A 14,819-nucleotide genomic window follows, 5' to 3' on the forward strand; every position below is an offset into this window, starting at 1 on the left:
TATTCTCCTGAATAGGCCTATTCTTTGTTTGAATACAAAGCAATCTTTTCATGCATTTCCCAAATAATCACCCTATTTGCCTCTACCTGAGTTTCCACAAATGTCATTTAATAAAACAAAATGTACTTTTTCCTAATGGACATTTCAGACTCTCCAATATAACTTCTCTACTACGGTTTATGCTCTGAGTTCCTTTTATCTAAGTAATAAATCTGCAATTTGTGCAACTTGTTCCCAAACTTTGAAGCTAGTTTTCTGTTCTCCTTGGCTTAGAATTTAGGTTTTATTTGCCTCCAAATAAGTGTTTCCAATGGAGACATGGGGTCTAGGAACATTTATTTCATTAAAAAGGAAATAAAAATGGAAAGTTCTGTCTAGAAGTTAGAATACAACATAAACTGATCATTTATTTCATTGGCCAAATTTTATGACTTTTTACTTAAACACATAAGTTAAATTAAGGATGTATTTATTCTCTATGTTGTGGCAATGTTTACTTGTAGAAACACTTACATGGTGTTGATGGTTTTGGTAGATCGCTTTACATTGGCAAATGAAACTTTGAAAGAAGTCAGTGAGAACATCAAAGGATAGGAAAGGTAGAATACAACAGTTACTAATAGGGCATTATGTAAAAATGTGGATGTGTAACGATGTGATTCTGCAATCTGTATTTGGGGTAAAAATGGGAGTTCATAACCCACTTGAATCTAATGTATGAATTATGTCAAGAGCTTTGTAATGTTTTGAACAACCAATAAAAAAAAAGGAGAAAAAAAAAGAGAACATCAAAGGCAAAAGGTTGTTCAGTTTCTAAGTGGCTTTCAAGTTAGATGTTTTTTTGTTTTTTGTTTTTCTGGTGGTGCTTGGATTGAACCCAAGGCCTTGTGCTACTCTACCAACTGAGCTATATCCCCAGTCTAAATCTTTATTTATTTATTTGATGGGGGGTGGTGTTTCTGGGTATTGAACTCAGGGGTCCTTGACCACTGAGCCACATCCCCAGTCCTATTTTGTTTAGAGACAGGGTCTCACTGAATTGCTTAGCATCTTGCTTTGCTGAGACTGGCTTTGAACTTGTGATCTTCCTGCCTTATCCTCAAGAACCCCTGGGATTACAGGCATGTGCCACTGCACCTTGCCTTTCAAGTTAGAATTTTTAAGAAGCAGTAAAAACAGCATGTGGACAAAACTTTGTGAAAAAATATACCAAGTATAAAGAAGATTACAAATTTCAGAGATTCAAGTCCCATTACTGTCTTTAATAAGAAGGATAAATACCGCTAGCTACTCTTTTGACAGAAGATTAATATTTAGAATATATAAAGAAACTAAAAAAAAACACCAAAAAAGCAAATAACCCAATTAATAAATGAATTAATTAAAATGAATTAAACAGGGCAAAAAGGAACACTTTTACACTTTTGGTGGGATTGTAAATTAGTACAACCACTATTGAAATCAGTATGGAGGATCCTCAAAAGATTAGGCATGGAACTGCCATATGACCCAACTATACCACTCCTGTATTTATCCTAAAGAATTAAGTCAGTATATTATAGCGATACATGCACACCCATGTTTACAGTAGCACAGCTCACAATAGCCAAACTATGGAACCGGCCTAGGTGTCCATCAATGGATGAATGGATAATAAAATGTAATATACATATACAATGAAGTTTTAGTCAGCCAAAAATAAAAATGGAATTATGTCATTTTCAGGAAAGTGGATGGAACTTGAAACCATTATGTTAAGTGAAATAAGCCACACTCAGAAGGTCAAGGCTTGTATATTTTCTCTCACATGTAGAAGCTAGAGAGGAAAAAGGAAAATAAGGGTGGGGGTGGGGACCTCATGAAAACCAAAGGGGGATCAGTGAAGGAAAGGGACCAGGGGGCAGGAAGAAGGAAGCCGGGAGTGTTAGGGAGTGATATTGGCCAAATTATATTGTATTATTGTGTGCATTTATGAATATGTAACAACAAATTCCATCATTATGTACAACTATAATGCACCAATAAAAGCTGTGGAAAGGACTGAAAAAAATTGTGTGTATAACAACTACTATTTACATTTAATTGATGGCCCAGTGACCTTATCTTTTAATAAATTAATGAATTCACTCAAAAATATTTTTTAAAAGAAGGATAAATAACTTAAAAAGGTTTATTCCAGCAACTGCTTTTTGCTGATAAGATCCAAGAAAGAATACCCATTAAATGAGCAAAGTCATCATTGTCCTGATACCCTCAGTTCTTAACTCTGTCCTCTGAAAATGCAAAGGTTCAGGGGTTTTCAGTTTTTGAACTATCATTTTGTTATTGCTAACTGAAATTCAGCTAACAAATGTCCATCTTTCCTGCAACAAAAAATGATCTACAGAAGAAACTGAGCAGTTTTTGCCTACAACAGTCTTTGGTAGTCTTAGAATTGTAGCAGAAAAATCATGCTGTGCACTGATTCTCAAAGAAACCAAAGAGACATACTAAAACCTGTGAAACTTGTTATTGATAAGATCAGAGTATTGGCCTTCCAGAAAAATCCATTAAACTTAGCTGCATAATGTTTAGTGTCATGTCACTGCTAATGATAAACTTTCAGACCTCACTATGATGGATTCAGTGCTTCCTAGCCTACTTTATGTGACCATATGGAGACCTGAGCTTTCCTTTCTGGACTTTGAGTGAAATTCTTTCAGTTAGTTCTAAATACTTTGAACACCAAAACTTTTTTTATTTTATTCTTTTTAGTTAGCATTACATTAGGATTCATTTTAACAAAGTTATAAAAGCTTAGAATAGAATTTGTTCTAATTCAGTCCTCAGTACTTCTCCTTTTTCTCCTCTCCTCCCTCCCCCTATTTCCTATTTCCTTCCCCAACTGTACTGATCTTTCTGCCATTTACTTTTGTTTTTAATTAATGTCTTGTGCATATATATATATATATATATATATATGAAACTTTTGAAAGAAACATTTGGAAGCTACTTTGTCTTGAAGCATGCTTTCAAAAAGATTTAATAAAATTGTTGCATGAGCATAACTACCCTAAATAGAAGGGGTGAGAATTTCGGAGTCAATGATTATCATCAGCCACACACTTAACAGCAGGAGACATAATTAATGCTTTTTTAAAAAAATAAATGCATTAATTTCACCATAAATAGAACCATGTACAGAAACTTTGAAAAGGAGAGAAAGAATAAAACCCAATTACCCTTAATTCTATGTAATTGTTCTAATTTTGGTGTTTCATCCTTTTCCTTATTAATAAATATTTTAAACTAAAATCAGATTTCTTATTGAAATTATCTTAAGTTTTACAAATGCAATTTAAAAGTATCATTCATAGAAAGTAGATTTAATTTATAATGAGATAAAGCTCAAAGATATGATTATGAGGTAGCAAATGATGACTTGTTATATGGTATTTGAAGTTTTTGTTTCAGAGTTTCTGTGTTCTACCCACTCAGTTTTTCACAATCATTATGTGTATCATTAATAAAATGTTCAGAAGAAGTTTGGGCACTTAGTGTTTATTACACCTTTGTTATGTTATTGTTGCTTGTTGTTGTTGTTGTTATTATTATTATTATTACTGTACTAGGCAATATAAATAAATGCAAATGTAATTAATTATAACAGCATCCAGCATTAAGTCCTCTCATTGTGGCAACTAAAATATGTTTTAGAGCAAAGTATTTTTTGGCATAGAGGGACATAACAGCTGATAAAAGTCTTTAAAACACATGGATTCATGAAAATGAGTTCACTTTTAATATAACCATTAGTTTTCCTGCAGGGACAGAAATACTATTCATTCTCTTTTTCAAAGGATTGTATTCCAAATTGAATTACCTTTCCTGACAACATTCCTTTCATCAAACTTATTTTGGATCTCTGCCTTTCCTTAGATAAAATAGGAATCATCTGTCTTATGGCCCTTGATCCTCAGGTTCCTCCTAATGGATGAACTAATAAATTAATTCATGAAACTGTTACTACCTAGGGAATAGTTCACTGTGGTGTTCTGGAACCTTTGCCACAATTCAAAGAAGGGAGATAGTGAAGATTTGGTCAATGAAGTTGTTCCTTTTGGCTCACTGAAACAGGAAGTAGTTTCATCTCACTGGGGTTGTAGACAATATCCCCATAACAACTGTGATTTCCCCTTTGCATTATTAGCTTCCTATGAAGTCCTTAATGCCTAATGCTTTTCATACCATGATTTATTTATTTTTTTTTAAATTTTTAATATTTATTTTTTAGTTCTCGGCGGACACAACATCTTTGTTGGTATGTGGTGCTGAGGATCGAACCCGGGCCGCACGCATGCCAGGCGAGCGCGCTACCGCTTGAGCCACATCCCCAGCCCTCATACCATGATTTAAAGCAGAAAGTCATTTGGATGTCCACCATGCATCTTTTTTTAAAATAAATTCTTCTTTATTTAGTTGTAGATGGACACAATACCTTTTATTTTATTTATTTATTTTTATGTGGTGCTGAGCATCGAACCCAGTGCCTCACACATGCTAGGTGAGTACTCTACCACTAAGCTACAATCCCAGCCCCCATTCATCATCTTTTAATATCTTCCATGTTGGAAAATAAATTCTATACTGCATGTAGGAAAGATCCTATTCTTTATTAACCTTCTTTTAGCCTGTGTTTACGTAATTAATTACTTTAATTAACCCATCCAAATTCTGGATAACTGTACAGATGACTGAAGAACCATTCAACTTGCCTGTTGTGTTGGCATTTGTTTTCTTGATTGATTGTTCTCTTGTCCCTAAGCAAGAACATGTTGTCTCCAGTACAAACTCTTTTAATAAAAGAATTGAGACTCAGTTAAGCATCAAAGCTCTGTAGTGAGATTATGTGTCACTACCTTCAGCATTCATGGCCTTGTGAGTCTCAACTAGTGACTTAATGGGAAAATGAAAATGTTTACATAGTAAAGTTTTATGGCTTGTCATATTGTATTGTTGTTTTGGGCATTTTTAGGCTTTTCTCTCCATAATTAAACTAAGACCTTAAATATAAGCTTCTTAAGGGAATGAGAGAAGAAAATAAATGTTAACAGCAAGATCATTAATTTTGGCCCTTAATGTCTTCTTTTGCCAATAGGTTGCTGTTTTCCTTAGCCCCATATTATAGCCCTACAGATTCTGATCAAAAGACGCATTTCAGATTTGAAAAGAATTAAAAACTGACCCCAAAAGTTGAGATGGATTTTTTAAGGGTGAATCAATAATTGTTTTGACACCACTTCTTTCCTTAAAAGCATTTTTCCCTCAATTCTTTCAATAGACAGCAACAAAATAATACTGTGAAAAGACCATCTTTTATGGATGTTTTAGATAAATGTTCTCAATGTTTTAAAAAATCATTTCTTTCCAAACAGAGGGTCTAATTCTGTACCTACAAAACACAGAGGGTGAGATATACCTGTATAGCATCTTAAATGTCGGGGGCTCCATAGCTCCCTGGGGAATATTATCACTCTTCCATCAAATGGCTGATGTGTTGGAAGTGCCTTCTCACTCTCTGTGGTCTCCGTGGTTCTCACTGTCATTACCTTTTGTTGTAGGCAGAATACTTCTATGAATTCCTCTCTTTGCGTTCCCTGGATAAAGGCATCATGGCAGATCCGACTGTTAATGTCCCTCTGCTGGGAACAGTGCCTCACAAGGCATCAGGTGGGTGGTCTTCGCCTTGGAGAAAGGTTTACACTTAAAATGTAATGGTGATGAGAATAATATTCAGAACCCAAATGTCATCCATCAAAGGGAATGTTTTCCTGAAGAGATGTGTTGAGTTCAGGGCAATCCAATTGTGATTGTTCAGGCAAAGGATTAGGAGGAGAGTGAAGAAATGATGGTTTTATAATTTCCTAAAAACCCCAAATAGTTTCAGCCCATACCAGGTATATAAAAGACTTCAGACTGAAAACAAAAAGGAAGGAAGGACAGAGAAAATAAACACATGTGCTGACATACATTCAGTCAGTAAGTATGGATTCATATGCTGCACTAATGTGGCAAAGATTCTAAATAAATGATTGCAGACACCTGCCAGAAAGTTTACATGGTATTAAGTAGGAATTTGAATGAGAGAAACACAAGGAAAAGTGGGGGAAAAGGGATTCAGATCCCATCATCCTTCAGAACCATAATCCTTCTTTACTAAGAAAATAATAGTTTGTAATATTTGTTTTCAGTTTTTCATCTTATGTGAAACCCATTCCTGCATTATCTAATTTGAGTACGTTAAGACCAGAATTATAGCTTCATTTTGTAAATTAGAAAATGAAGAGTTATGAGGTTTAACTGACTTTCCCAAAGACAAATATTAATAATGAGTAGAGGAATTGAGACTAAAGCCCAAGATTTCTGATTTTAGATAGAGATGGAGATCATGTGTGTGAACACAATCATGTATTTCCTTCTAGTCTTTTTAAATGAATGTATATTTTTGTATAATAGTAATATTGTATATATAGTTTTACATCATTATTATTTTCCTTTTAACACTTTATCATAAGCATTTGCCCATGTCATTTATAAATTTTTTCAAAAATTCTTTTTAAATGCTCTTTATAAATCATTAAAGTGTCCATTATAATATTCTATTTTATGGATATATAATAATTTGACAATTCTTTTATTGTTTATTAATGAGATTGTTTTTAGAGTTTGCATGCTAGAAATATCACAGTAAACATACTTTTAAAAGTAATAGATGTTAACTTCCCAAAGGGCAGGAGCCCAATTTGCATTATTCACCATGATGCTTAGCACAAGGCCCAGCAAAGAGCAGGCACACAGAAAGTAATTGTAGGATTAATGTGAACACCAAAATCTTGGTGCTTATCTCATTATTTTGTTCAAATGGATTCTTAGAAGTGGAATTATTGTGTCAAAGGACATGAACCATGAACTTTTTAAAAGGCTCTTAAATTGCCACAATGCCATTATTACTTTCCATAAAAGTTGTACCTGTTGGTACCATGGCTAGCAGTGTGAGAGAGTGCCTGGCTTACTATAATCTCATCAACATAGGTCATTAATCCTGTTAACCACCTTGCTGACTTAAAAAGTGAAAAGAGATTTTTTTCACAGCATAGTTTTAATTTGATTATTTAAAAATTCCTTTTAAGATAGGACATACTTATTTCAATCTAGTAGACAACACAAAATACCTATGTTCCATGCTGATTTTTATATTGGGATAATGATATTCTTATTGTTTTGCAAATCTTGCCATAAATAGATTGTCTTTAATGCACTTTTTCAATTTACCATTTATATATTTTTAAATTTTATTTTTTTGGAGAAGGGGATCGAATTATATGTTTTCAAAGTATATTTTCTTTTGCAAGTTTTTTTTCCATTTCCTTTTGCTTTTGGAAATTAATTCCTAGTCCAGGGAACAGTAAAGTGATACTTTACACATGCTTCTATTATTTTATAAAAATTTATTTTGGCAATAGCCTGAAGCAGGGCTTTCAAATTTGTTTTCTGGGTCATCAGCTTTTCTAGTGTGAGAGGTTTCACTGATTCATAATATGTGCCTTCATTCACTTTAAGTTTTTCTACATGTAGAACTTAGTTACAGCTTACTGTTTATTTAGTATTGTAATAGTAACAACTTTATTTAAAATAATTGACAACAAACCCCCCTTTTTTAAGAAAAAAATTTTTTAATCTTACTCTGTTATAAGAAGGTTAGAATAGTTTTTTCAGATATCATAAAAAAGTCCCTTTAGGAGCTAAGTCTATACAATGATCAAGAAATCAGGCATCTTCCCAAAGGATGTTTTCAGGTTGCAGTGATCTGCCTCTCCCAGTGCATCTGCAGTGCTGCATTACAGTGTTGTAAGAGCTGAGAGCTAAATAAACACTTTCTCTAGTTTCCTGGTGTAAATGCTATTGTGAGTGTAGTCAGGAAAAGTATGAATTTAGTTCTCTCTGATCATCTCAGTGCTGTAGTGACTGGCAGCCCTCCCAGGGAATTTACTACGCATCTAGATGGATTTGTAGTTCTGTGTGAAGGAATGAGTACTTGTGCTCTGGAGATTTATTTGCCTAACATTTGTAGCCCCAAGGACATGGATATCCTATTCCATAGATGTGGATATCCCAGTTCCACTCAGATGGCATTGATGGGGCTTTATTACATCATGGAGACAAGAAAGATGCTACAACAGCCAAGTTCTTGGAATATGATCATTACTTAGCCTCCTGCCATGTCATATAATGTACCTTTTTAGTCAGAGATAATTTTATATGAAATTTTTCTTGATCATATTTTTTTACCTTTTTTTAAAAAAGGAGTCAAGAATAAAATAAATATCTAGCATGTCTCTCAATTTCCAACTTGTATTTTTGAAAATTTTCTTTGTCTTTTTCTGATTATTAAAGAAAAAGAAGATCAATGCATTAATTACAGTTATATCTGATCAGCTACCAATAAATCTTGCATCTTTGGATTTCTAATTAAGAGCTTTTAACCTAGTTTAAAAATTTTACCAAGATTCTACTTCTCAACATTGAACATGTGATGTGAGAATGTTTTAATAGATAATATTTAGATTAAACATCAATTTCCTCCAGGAACTCGGGAGGCTGAGGCAGGAGGATCATGAACCAGCCTCAGTAACTTAGCAGGCCCTAAGCAACTCAGAGAGACCCTGTCCCTAAATAAAATATGAAAAAGAGCTGGGATGTGGCTCAGTGGTTAAGCACCCCTGGGTTCAGTTCCCAGTACCAAAAACAAAACAAACAAACAAAAACATATCAATTTATACTAATTCTGATAATTTACACATTAAAAATAACAAAATTTAGAGGAAAAAGTGGATGACACTTGGAGCAAGGCAAGTTTAAAAGAATAAGCTTTCTTCTGGGACCAGGTGGTATGCTCACATGTGTGTGTGTGCACACATGCACTTTTTTTAAAAGAACATGTACTATTTGTTTGCAGAAAAATGCGGGTACAAGAAGTTTATGGGAATTTTAGACTATCGCAGGGCAGTTATTCATTAGCCTCATTAACTCAGTCACCACAGTAGGAGAGGTGAAGGTACATTGAATTATTAAAAAGTAACCAAATCAGTGTGTCTTTGCTCTTAAGCATCCAGGTAGCATTCATTATTCCACTGGGCTATTTTATACCCCCAAGCTGCTAAGCTGTTCTTTTATCCCACAGACTCCTATATGCCTGAACACTGCGTTGAAAAAAAAAAAGAAAGAAAGAAAGAAAGAAAACTCTTGATCTTTAACAATTATGAAGTGCCTGCCTTCTGGCATCTGAAGAGAACAAAAACAGGAAATACAAACTGCAGGGTGGTTCAGTAAAATTACTGAGTTGTATAACAAAAAACAGTTTCCATAAAGCCAGGGCTTTGCCTCTTTGAACACTGTCTCTGTCATAACATGAAACCCACAGAGCAGTGGTGTTTCTCAACTATGACTTTCAGGAATTCAGTGCACTAACGTTTGGAGGGACTGTCTCCTTGGTGGCCCCACTTCTTAGCAGAATATGAAGCCCAAGAGTTAGGGATCAGATTTGCTGAGACAATGAAGGGCTGTCAGGGCAACTTGAAGAACTGGTGGACATTTACGTGGGATAAATTCTAACCATGGAGCAGTTTATAATCCTGCAGCGTTGAGACTGAGCACTTGCCTGCCTTTCTTACCTCTTCCTTTACTAGGCAGTCCTCAAACGACTAGAGTTCGAGACAGTATGAGCACTGTACCCATCTCATGGTGGAAGAGGTATTCAATTAGAAAAAGATTGCACTTACATAACAGTTAGTTTACGTGCAACCAGTTGTACATCATTGTGTACTTGAATGCCATGTGAGTGAAACTTAATCTGCTTTAGTTTTCCTAAATTCTTTTAATTCATTCAGTTTAGATTATATACCCTAGACTGCCTGGGAATTCACATCTGGCCTAATTTTATTTAGCTTTTAGTAAAAGTGGCTCGGTACTCATTTTCTTGTTGTTGCAAAAACACAACATGACTTTCCATTTTATTATTCCTTAGAAGTAAAGTGCCTATGCTTTTTCTGCCTTTGATGCCTTTCTTCTATGTGTGTGTTTCTTTCCAGATACATGCTGCTAATATTTTATTCTCTGTACCTCCCATCGTCTATGGTGAATTCCCGTCTTTGTGCATGTGAGCAGAGTGTGTGCCTGAGTATGTAAGGAGTGTGTCTCCCATAACCTATATTGGTTCTGTCAGTGCCTAGTTTGGGACAAACAATAGGCTAGGGGCTAAGATTATAAAAAAAAATAAATAAAAATTAGATATGGCTCTTGCCTCTGAAAATTTCATCTTTAGTAAAGCCGCAGACCATAATGAAATCATTGTACTACAATAAAATTTTATATAGAGGTATTTTTGAAATATGTAAATGAAATTATTCAGGCAGGAGGTGTTTGGAAAGGCTACAGAGAGCAAATGCTATTTCATTTTGGCCTTGAAAGTTGAGTAGGCGGACACCAGGCAGAAAAGAAGAGAAAGAACATTCCAGGCAGCTGGGTGTGCAGGCAGCACACTGTGGACATGTACCACATATTTGAGAAACTGAGAGAAATACAGTTTGGGCAGCATACAGGGTTCACAAAAGGCAATTAATGGAGATGAGGCTAACTAAAGTCAGATTTTGTTTTGTTTTCTTTTAAAATGATATTTCAGAACTTTTAAGACATTCTTGTAATTCTTATTACTTAAACTTTCTTATGCATAAAACTGAGTAAGCAAAAAGAAAGGCAAGCAGAATTTCTAGAAATGAACAGAAAATTTTCATTTCATGTTTTACGGCTCAAAGATGGGCAACTGTAATTTCTACAATTTATACCTTTTTTACTTTTGCTTTTTCATTGAAAATGAATTCATTGAAACTTATGAACAAGGTACCTCCTAACTCCTAAAGTTGATTTTCTGGTTCTTTTCAAATAATTCCATATGAGGGTTCAGATCACAGCTATGTTTACATACCTCCTATATCAGAAGAGATAGATATTGTAAATAAAGCTTTTCCACTTGGGCTGCTGGATTTTTAATGTGTTCAATTTTTTACTTGGGTGGTTTGGAATTATTCTATATAAATAAGATAAGCAAAGATTTTAAGCCTGGAAACAGTTGGATCTTTGAAAAATGAGAAAGAGCTGGGCTCATTGGCACATGCCTGTAATCCCAGCAGCTCTGGAACCTGGGGCAGGATGATCACAAGTTCAAAGCCAGCCTTGGCAGCTTAGCAAGGGCCCGAACAACTTATCAAGACCCTGTTTCAAAATAAAAAATACAAAAAAGTGGGCTGGGAATGTGGCTCAATGGTTAAGTGCCCCTGGGTTCAATCCCTGGGAAGGAAGGAAGGAAGGAAGGAAGGAAGGAAGGAAGGAAGGAAGGAAGGAAGGAAGGAAGAAAAGAAAGAAATTTATAATACTTTGTTAATATTAATAGTAATTGGACATAATTTTAGGTTAGAAAGAAAATTCTGAGGGATATCATTTCTATTGCTTTACTAAGAAGAGGAAAATACTACATCTTATATTTAGTTATCTACCAAAATTCCAAAATTTCTTACAGTTTTTCTATTTAAAAACATAAAAGACTGTTTTTCTCTTTTGCCTTAGGCACAATTTAGTATAACTATGCTGTTATGTGTACAGTGCATTTTTTTTTTGATACTGGGATTGAATCTAGGGATGCTTAATCACTTAGCTACATCCCCAGCCCTTTTTTATTTCTTAATTTTGAGACAGTATCTTGCTAAATTGTTAAGGCTATCTTTGAACTTGTGATCCTCCTGCCTCGGTCTCTCCAATGACCTGGATTACAGGCATGAGCCACCACATCCAGCTGTAAAGTACTTTGATAAGACTTTTAAAATGAAAGACACTTTTTGATGGTGACATAACATTACATTTTTCTTTTTTTTTTCCATTTTTTTTTTAGTTGTTGATGGACCTGTATTTTATACATTTAGTTATATGCAGTGCTGAGAATGGAACCCAGTGCCTCACACGTGCTAGGCAAGCACTCTATCACTGAGCCACAACCCCAGCCTAACATTATAATTTTCTTTATTCAAGTAAAATAACTTTTCACATAAATTTTATAAAAATTATTTTTATAGCATTATTATTGGTCTTATGGTTAAATGAGGAAACTCAGACACAAAGAGTTTAACTAAACTACCCAAAATCAGTGGGTCATAGCAGATTCAATTTTCTATTGATCTTGTTTTAAACATTAGGCAATATTCTCTGATGACATTTATGTACCTATTGTAAAATTAAAATATAGAAAATCTAGTAATATTAAAATATAGGAAGTTAGAGGTAGAGAGATTATAAAAGAGGTTAAAATCAAAGAATGCGGTAGTAGCAGACCCCAAACAAACATTGCCACCACTTGTAATTCTAATTTAAGTCTCTGTCTTTAAACACATCAATTTTTACTTTACTTTTCTAAATTTTTAAGTGATTTAAATATTTTGCTATTGCTGTATATGTTCAAATTAAATCACTGAAACTTAAACTTCACAAGGACAGAATTTTTCAATTTTGTTTTGTCCACTGAAGCATTTTCAGTGCATAGAATAATGACTGGCACCGAGCAGACATTCAATAAATATTTCCTTTTTTAAAAAAATATTTATTTTTTAGTTGTAGCTGGACATGATACCTTTATTTTATTTATTTATTTTTATGTGGTGCTGAATATTGAACCCAGGGCCTCACACGTGCTAGGTGAGCGCTTTACCACTGAGCCACAATCCCAGCCCCAATAAATATTTCTTGAATGGATAAACTCTATAATTTGTATTTAGTCAGAAAAGAGAATAGTTAACACCTTTTTTGAAGGAGGAGGTACCAGGATTGAACTCAGGGGCACTAAACCATTGAGCCACATCCTCTTTTGTTAATTTATTTAGAGACAGGGTCTCACTGAGTGGTTTAACAGCCTCACTCTCAATGAGGCTGGTCCTTCTCCCTCAGCCTCCTGAGCTGCTAGGATTACAGGCATTTGCCACTGTGCCCAGCTATGGTTAACCTTGAAAACCCTAATGGAAATGACTTATGATGTATTTTCTTCATTGAATTTTCTATTTTATTTTGCATCCTTGTTTTTCTTCCCTGGGATTATGCATAGCCATATATATTTTTTAAGTCACGATATCATCTTCTTTTTTTTTAATAGTTTCCTTTATTTATTTTTTTACATGGTGCTGAGGATTGAATCCAGTGCCTTACAAATGATAGGCAAACACTCTACCACTGAACTACAGCCCACACAACCATATATTTTTTTTTCTTGCATCCCTGCAAAGGCAGGGAATTCTCTGAGTATAATCTTTACTTTCATTGACATAGAGGCCATATTAGAAAACCATACACTTTTATGTAAGCACTCCAAACTCCCTAGATGTTCCCTAAAAACATCTGAATGAAGTTATAACTTAACCAGATTTGCATAAATGGTCTGCCCTGAGCATATCTGTAGATTAGAAGAATTACTAATCTTAAATGAATTTCCCATACACTTAATAAGGAATTTTTTGATATTTGACATCGAAGACATGTTTTGAAGTTTGACTATGCTGACGAGGAGAAATGAGATAAGTTTATGTACAAGCATCTTCTCATACCAATATTCTGAAACCCAAAATAAAATTCAAGTGCCTTTTAAAAAGAGTCAGGTGGGTTGCAAATTGGAGGCTGAATAAGGACCAAGAAAAAGATATACCTGGAAACCAATAAAGTTGGGGTGATGGCAGTAAAGCTTGTGGCAAGAAAGATTCTACGAGCTCAGTCCTTAAGTGTCCTTTCGTGTTCTTCCATATTTTTATAGCTCAGGGCAATTACTGGTTTACTGATCTATGCAGAAGATTCAAAAGAGGGTAAAGCTTCATAAATGGTTAGTGTAAACGAGTTGGAAAAGCAAAGAAGTTTTTAAAAATTATTGATTGACTCCTTTATTTCCTTCTGAAATAGAAATCTCTATTAGTGACTTTTTTTTTTTTTTTTGATAACTGGGCATTGTCATATGTAGGATTTCATTTAACCAAGATTCTCAATGGATATAATTTTACTTTGAAACTTTGAACGCAATATTGGTTTTCTATCTCTTCTTACTTCTGTTAAAATAGCTAAAATTCCTTTTAATCATATAATCAATTCTTTGCAATGTTCAATTCTCAAGACTCAGGAACTAGAAAAATGTATTACTTTGGGAATGAGACCTTAAAGGACCCTCACCATGGCAAAGCCTTTAGAGGGGTTTTGATTGCCGAGTACATTACAAAAATTGCATGACCAGCTTATGTGCTTCTTCCAGCAGACCAATTTTCAGCTCAGTTCTTCTTATAAACCCAGGAGGAAGATTTATGAACCCTCTAAAAATAAAGAAATTTGTCTTGGTTTAATATGATTTGCCCAAGCAGGGTCATAACTATACCTGCCACACAGAAACAAAAAGAAGCCAAATCTCAGGCTGGGGATGTGGCTCAAGTGGTAGCGCACTCGCCTGGCATGCACGGGGCCCTGGGTTCGATCCTCAGCACCACATAAATAAAGATGTTGTGCCCACCGAAAACTAAAAAATAAATATTAAAAAATTTTTTTTTCTCTCTCTCTCTTAAAAAAAAGAAGCAAAATCTCACATGTGTACCTACTGGCAATATTTCTTCTTATTCCTACTAAAGACCTAGAGTCTAGTGGTTCAGCTGGAGAGTCATCCCCAGAAATTTGCCTAGTCAGTCTGTCTATCAATGATCACACCTGATTTGCCC

General features: G+C 34.5%; 1 protein-coding gene across 1 annotated transcript in view; it reads left to right on the forward strand.

Annotated features, from left to right (window-relative positions):
• Wif1 (Wnt inhibitory factor 1) overlaps positions 1-14,819 on the forward strand; it is a 70,782-nt gene that overhangs the window by 38,202 nt on the left and 17,761 nt on the right. Inside the window, exon 3 of the mRNA XM_077799020.1 lies at positions 5,601-5,709. Within this exon, the coding sequence (XP_077655146.1) occupies positions 5,601-5,709 (109 nt within the window). The remainder of the gene's footprint in view (positions 1-5,600; positions 5,710-14,819) is intronic.

This window comes from Urocitellus parryii, chromosome 5 (genome assembly GCF_045843805.1).
Source record: "Urocitellus parryii isolate mUroPar1 chromosome 5, mUroPar1.hap1, whole genome shotgun sequence".
Lineage (NCBI taxonomy): Eukaryota > Metazoa > Chordata > Mammalia > Rodentia > Sciuridae > Urocitellus > Urocitellus parryii.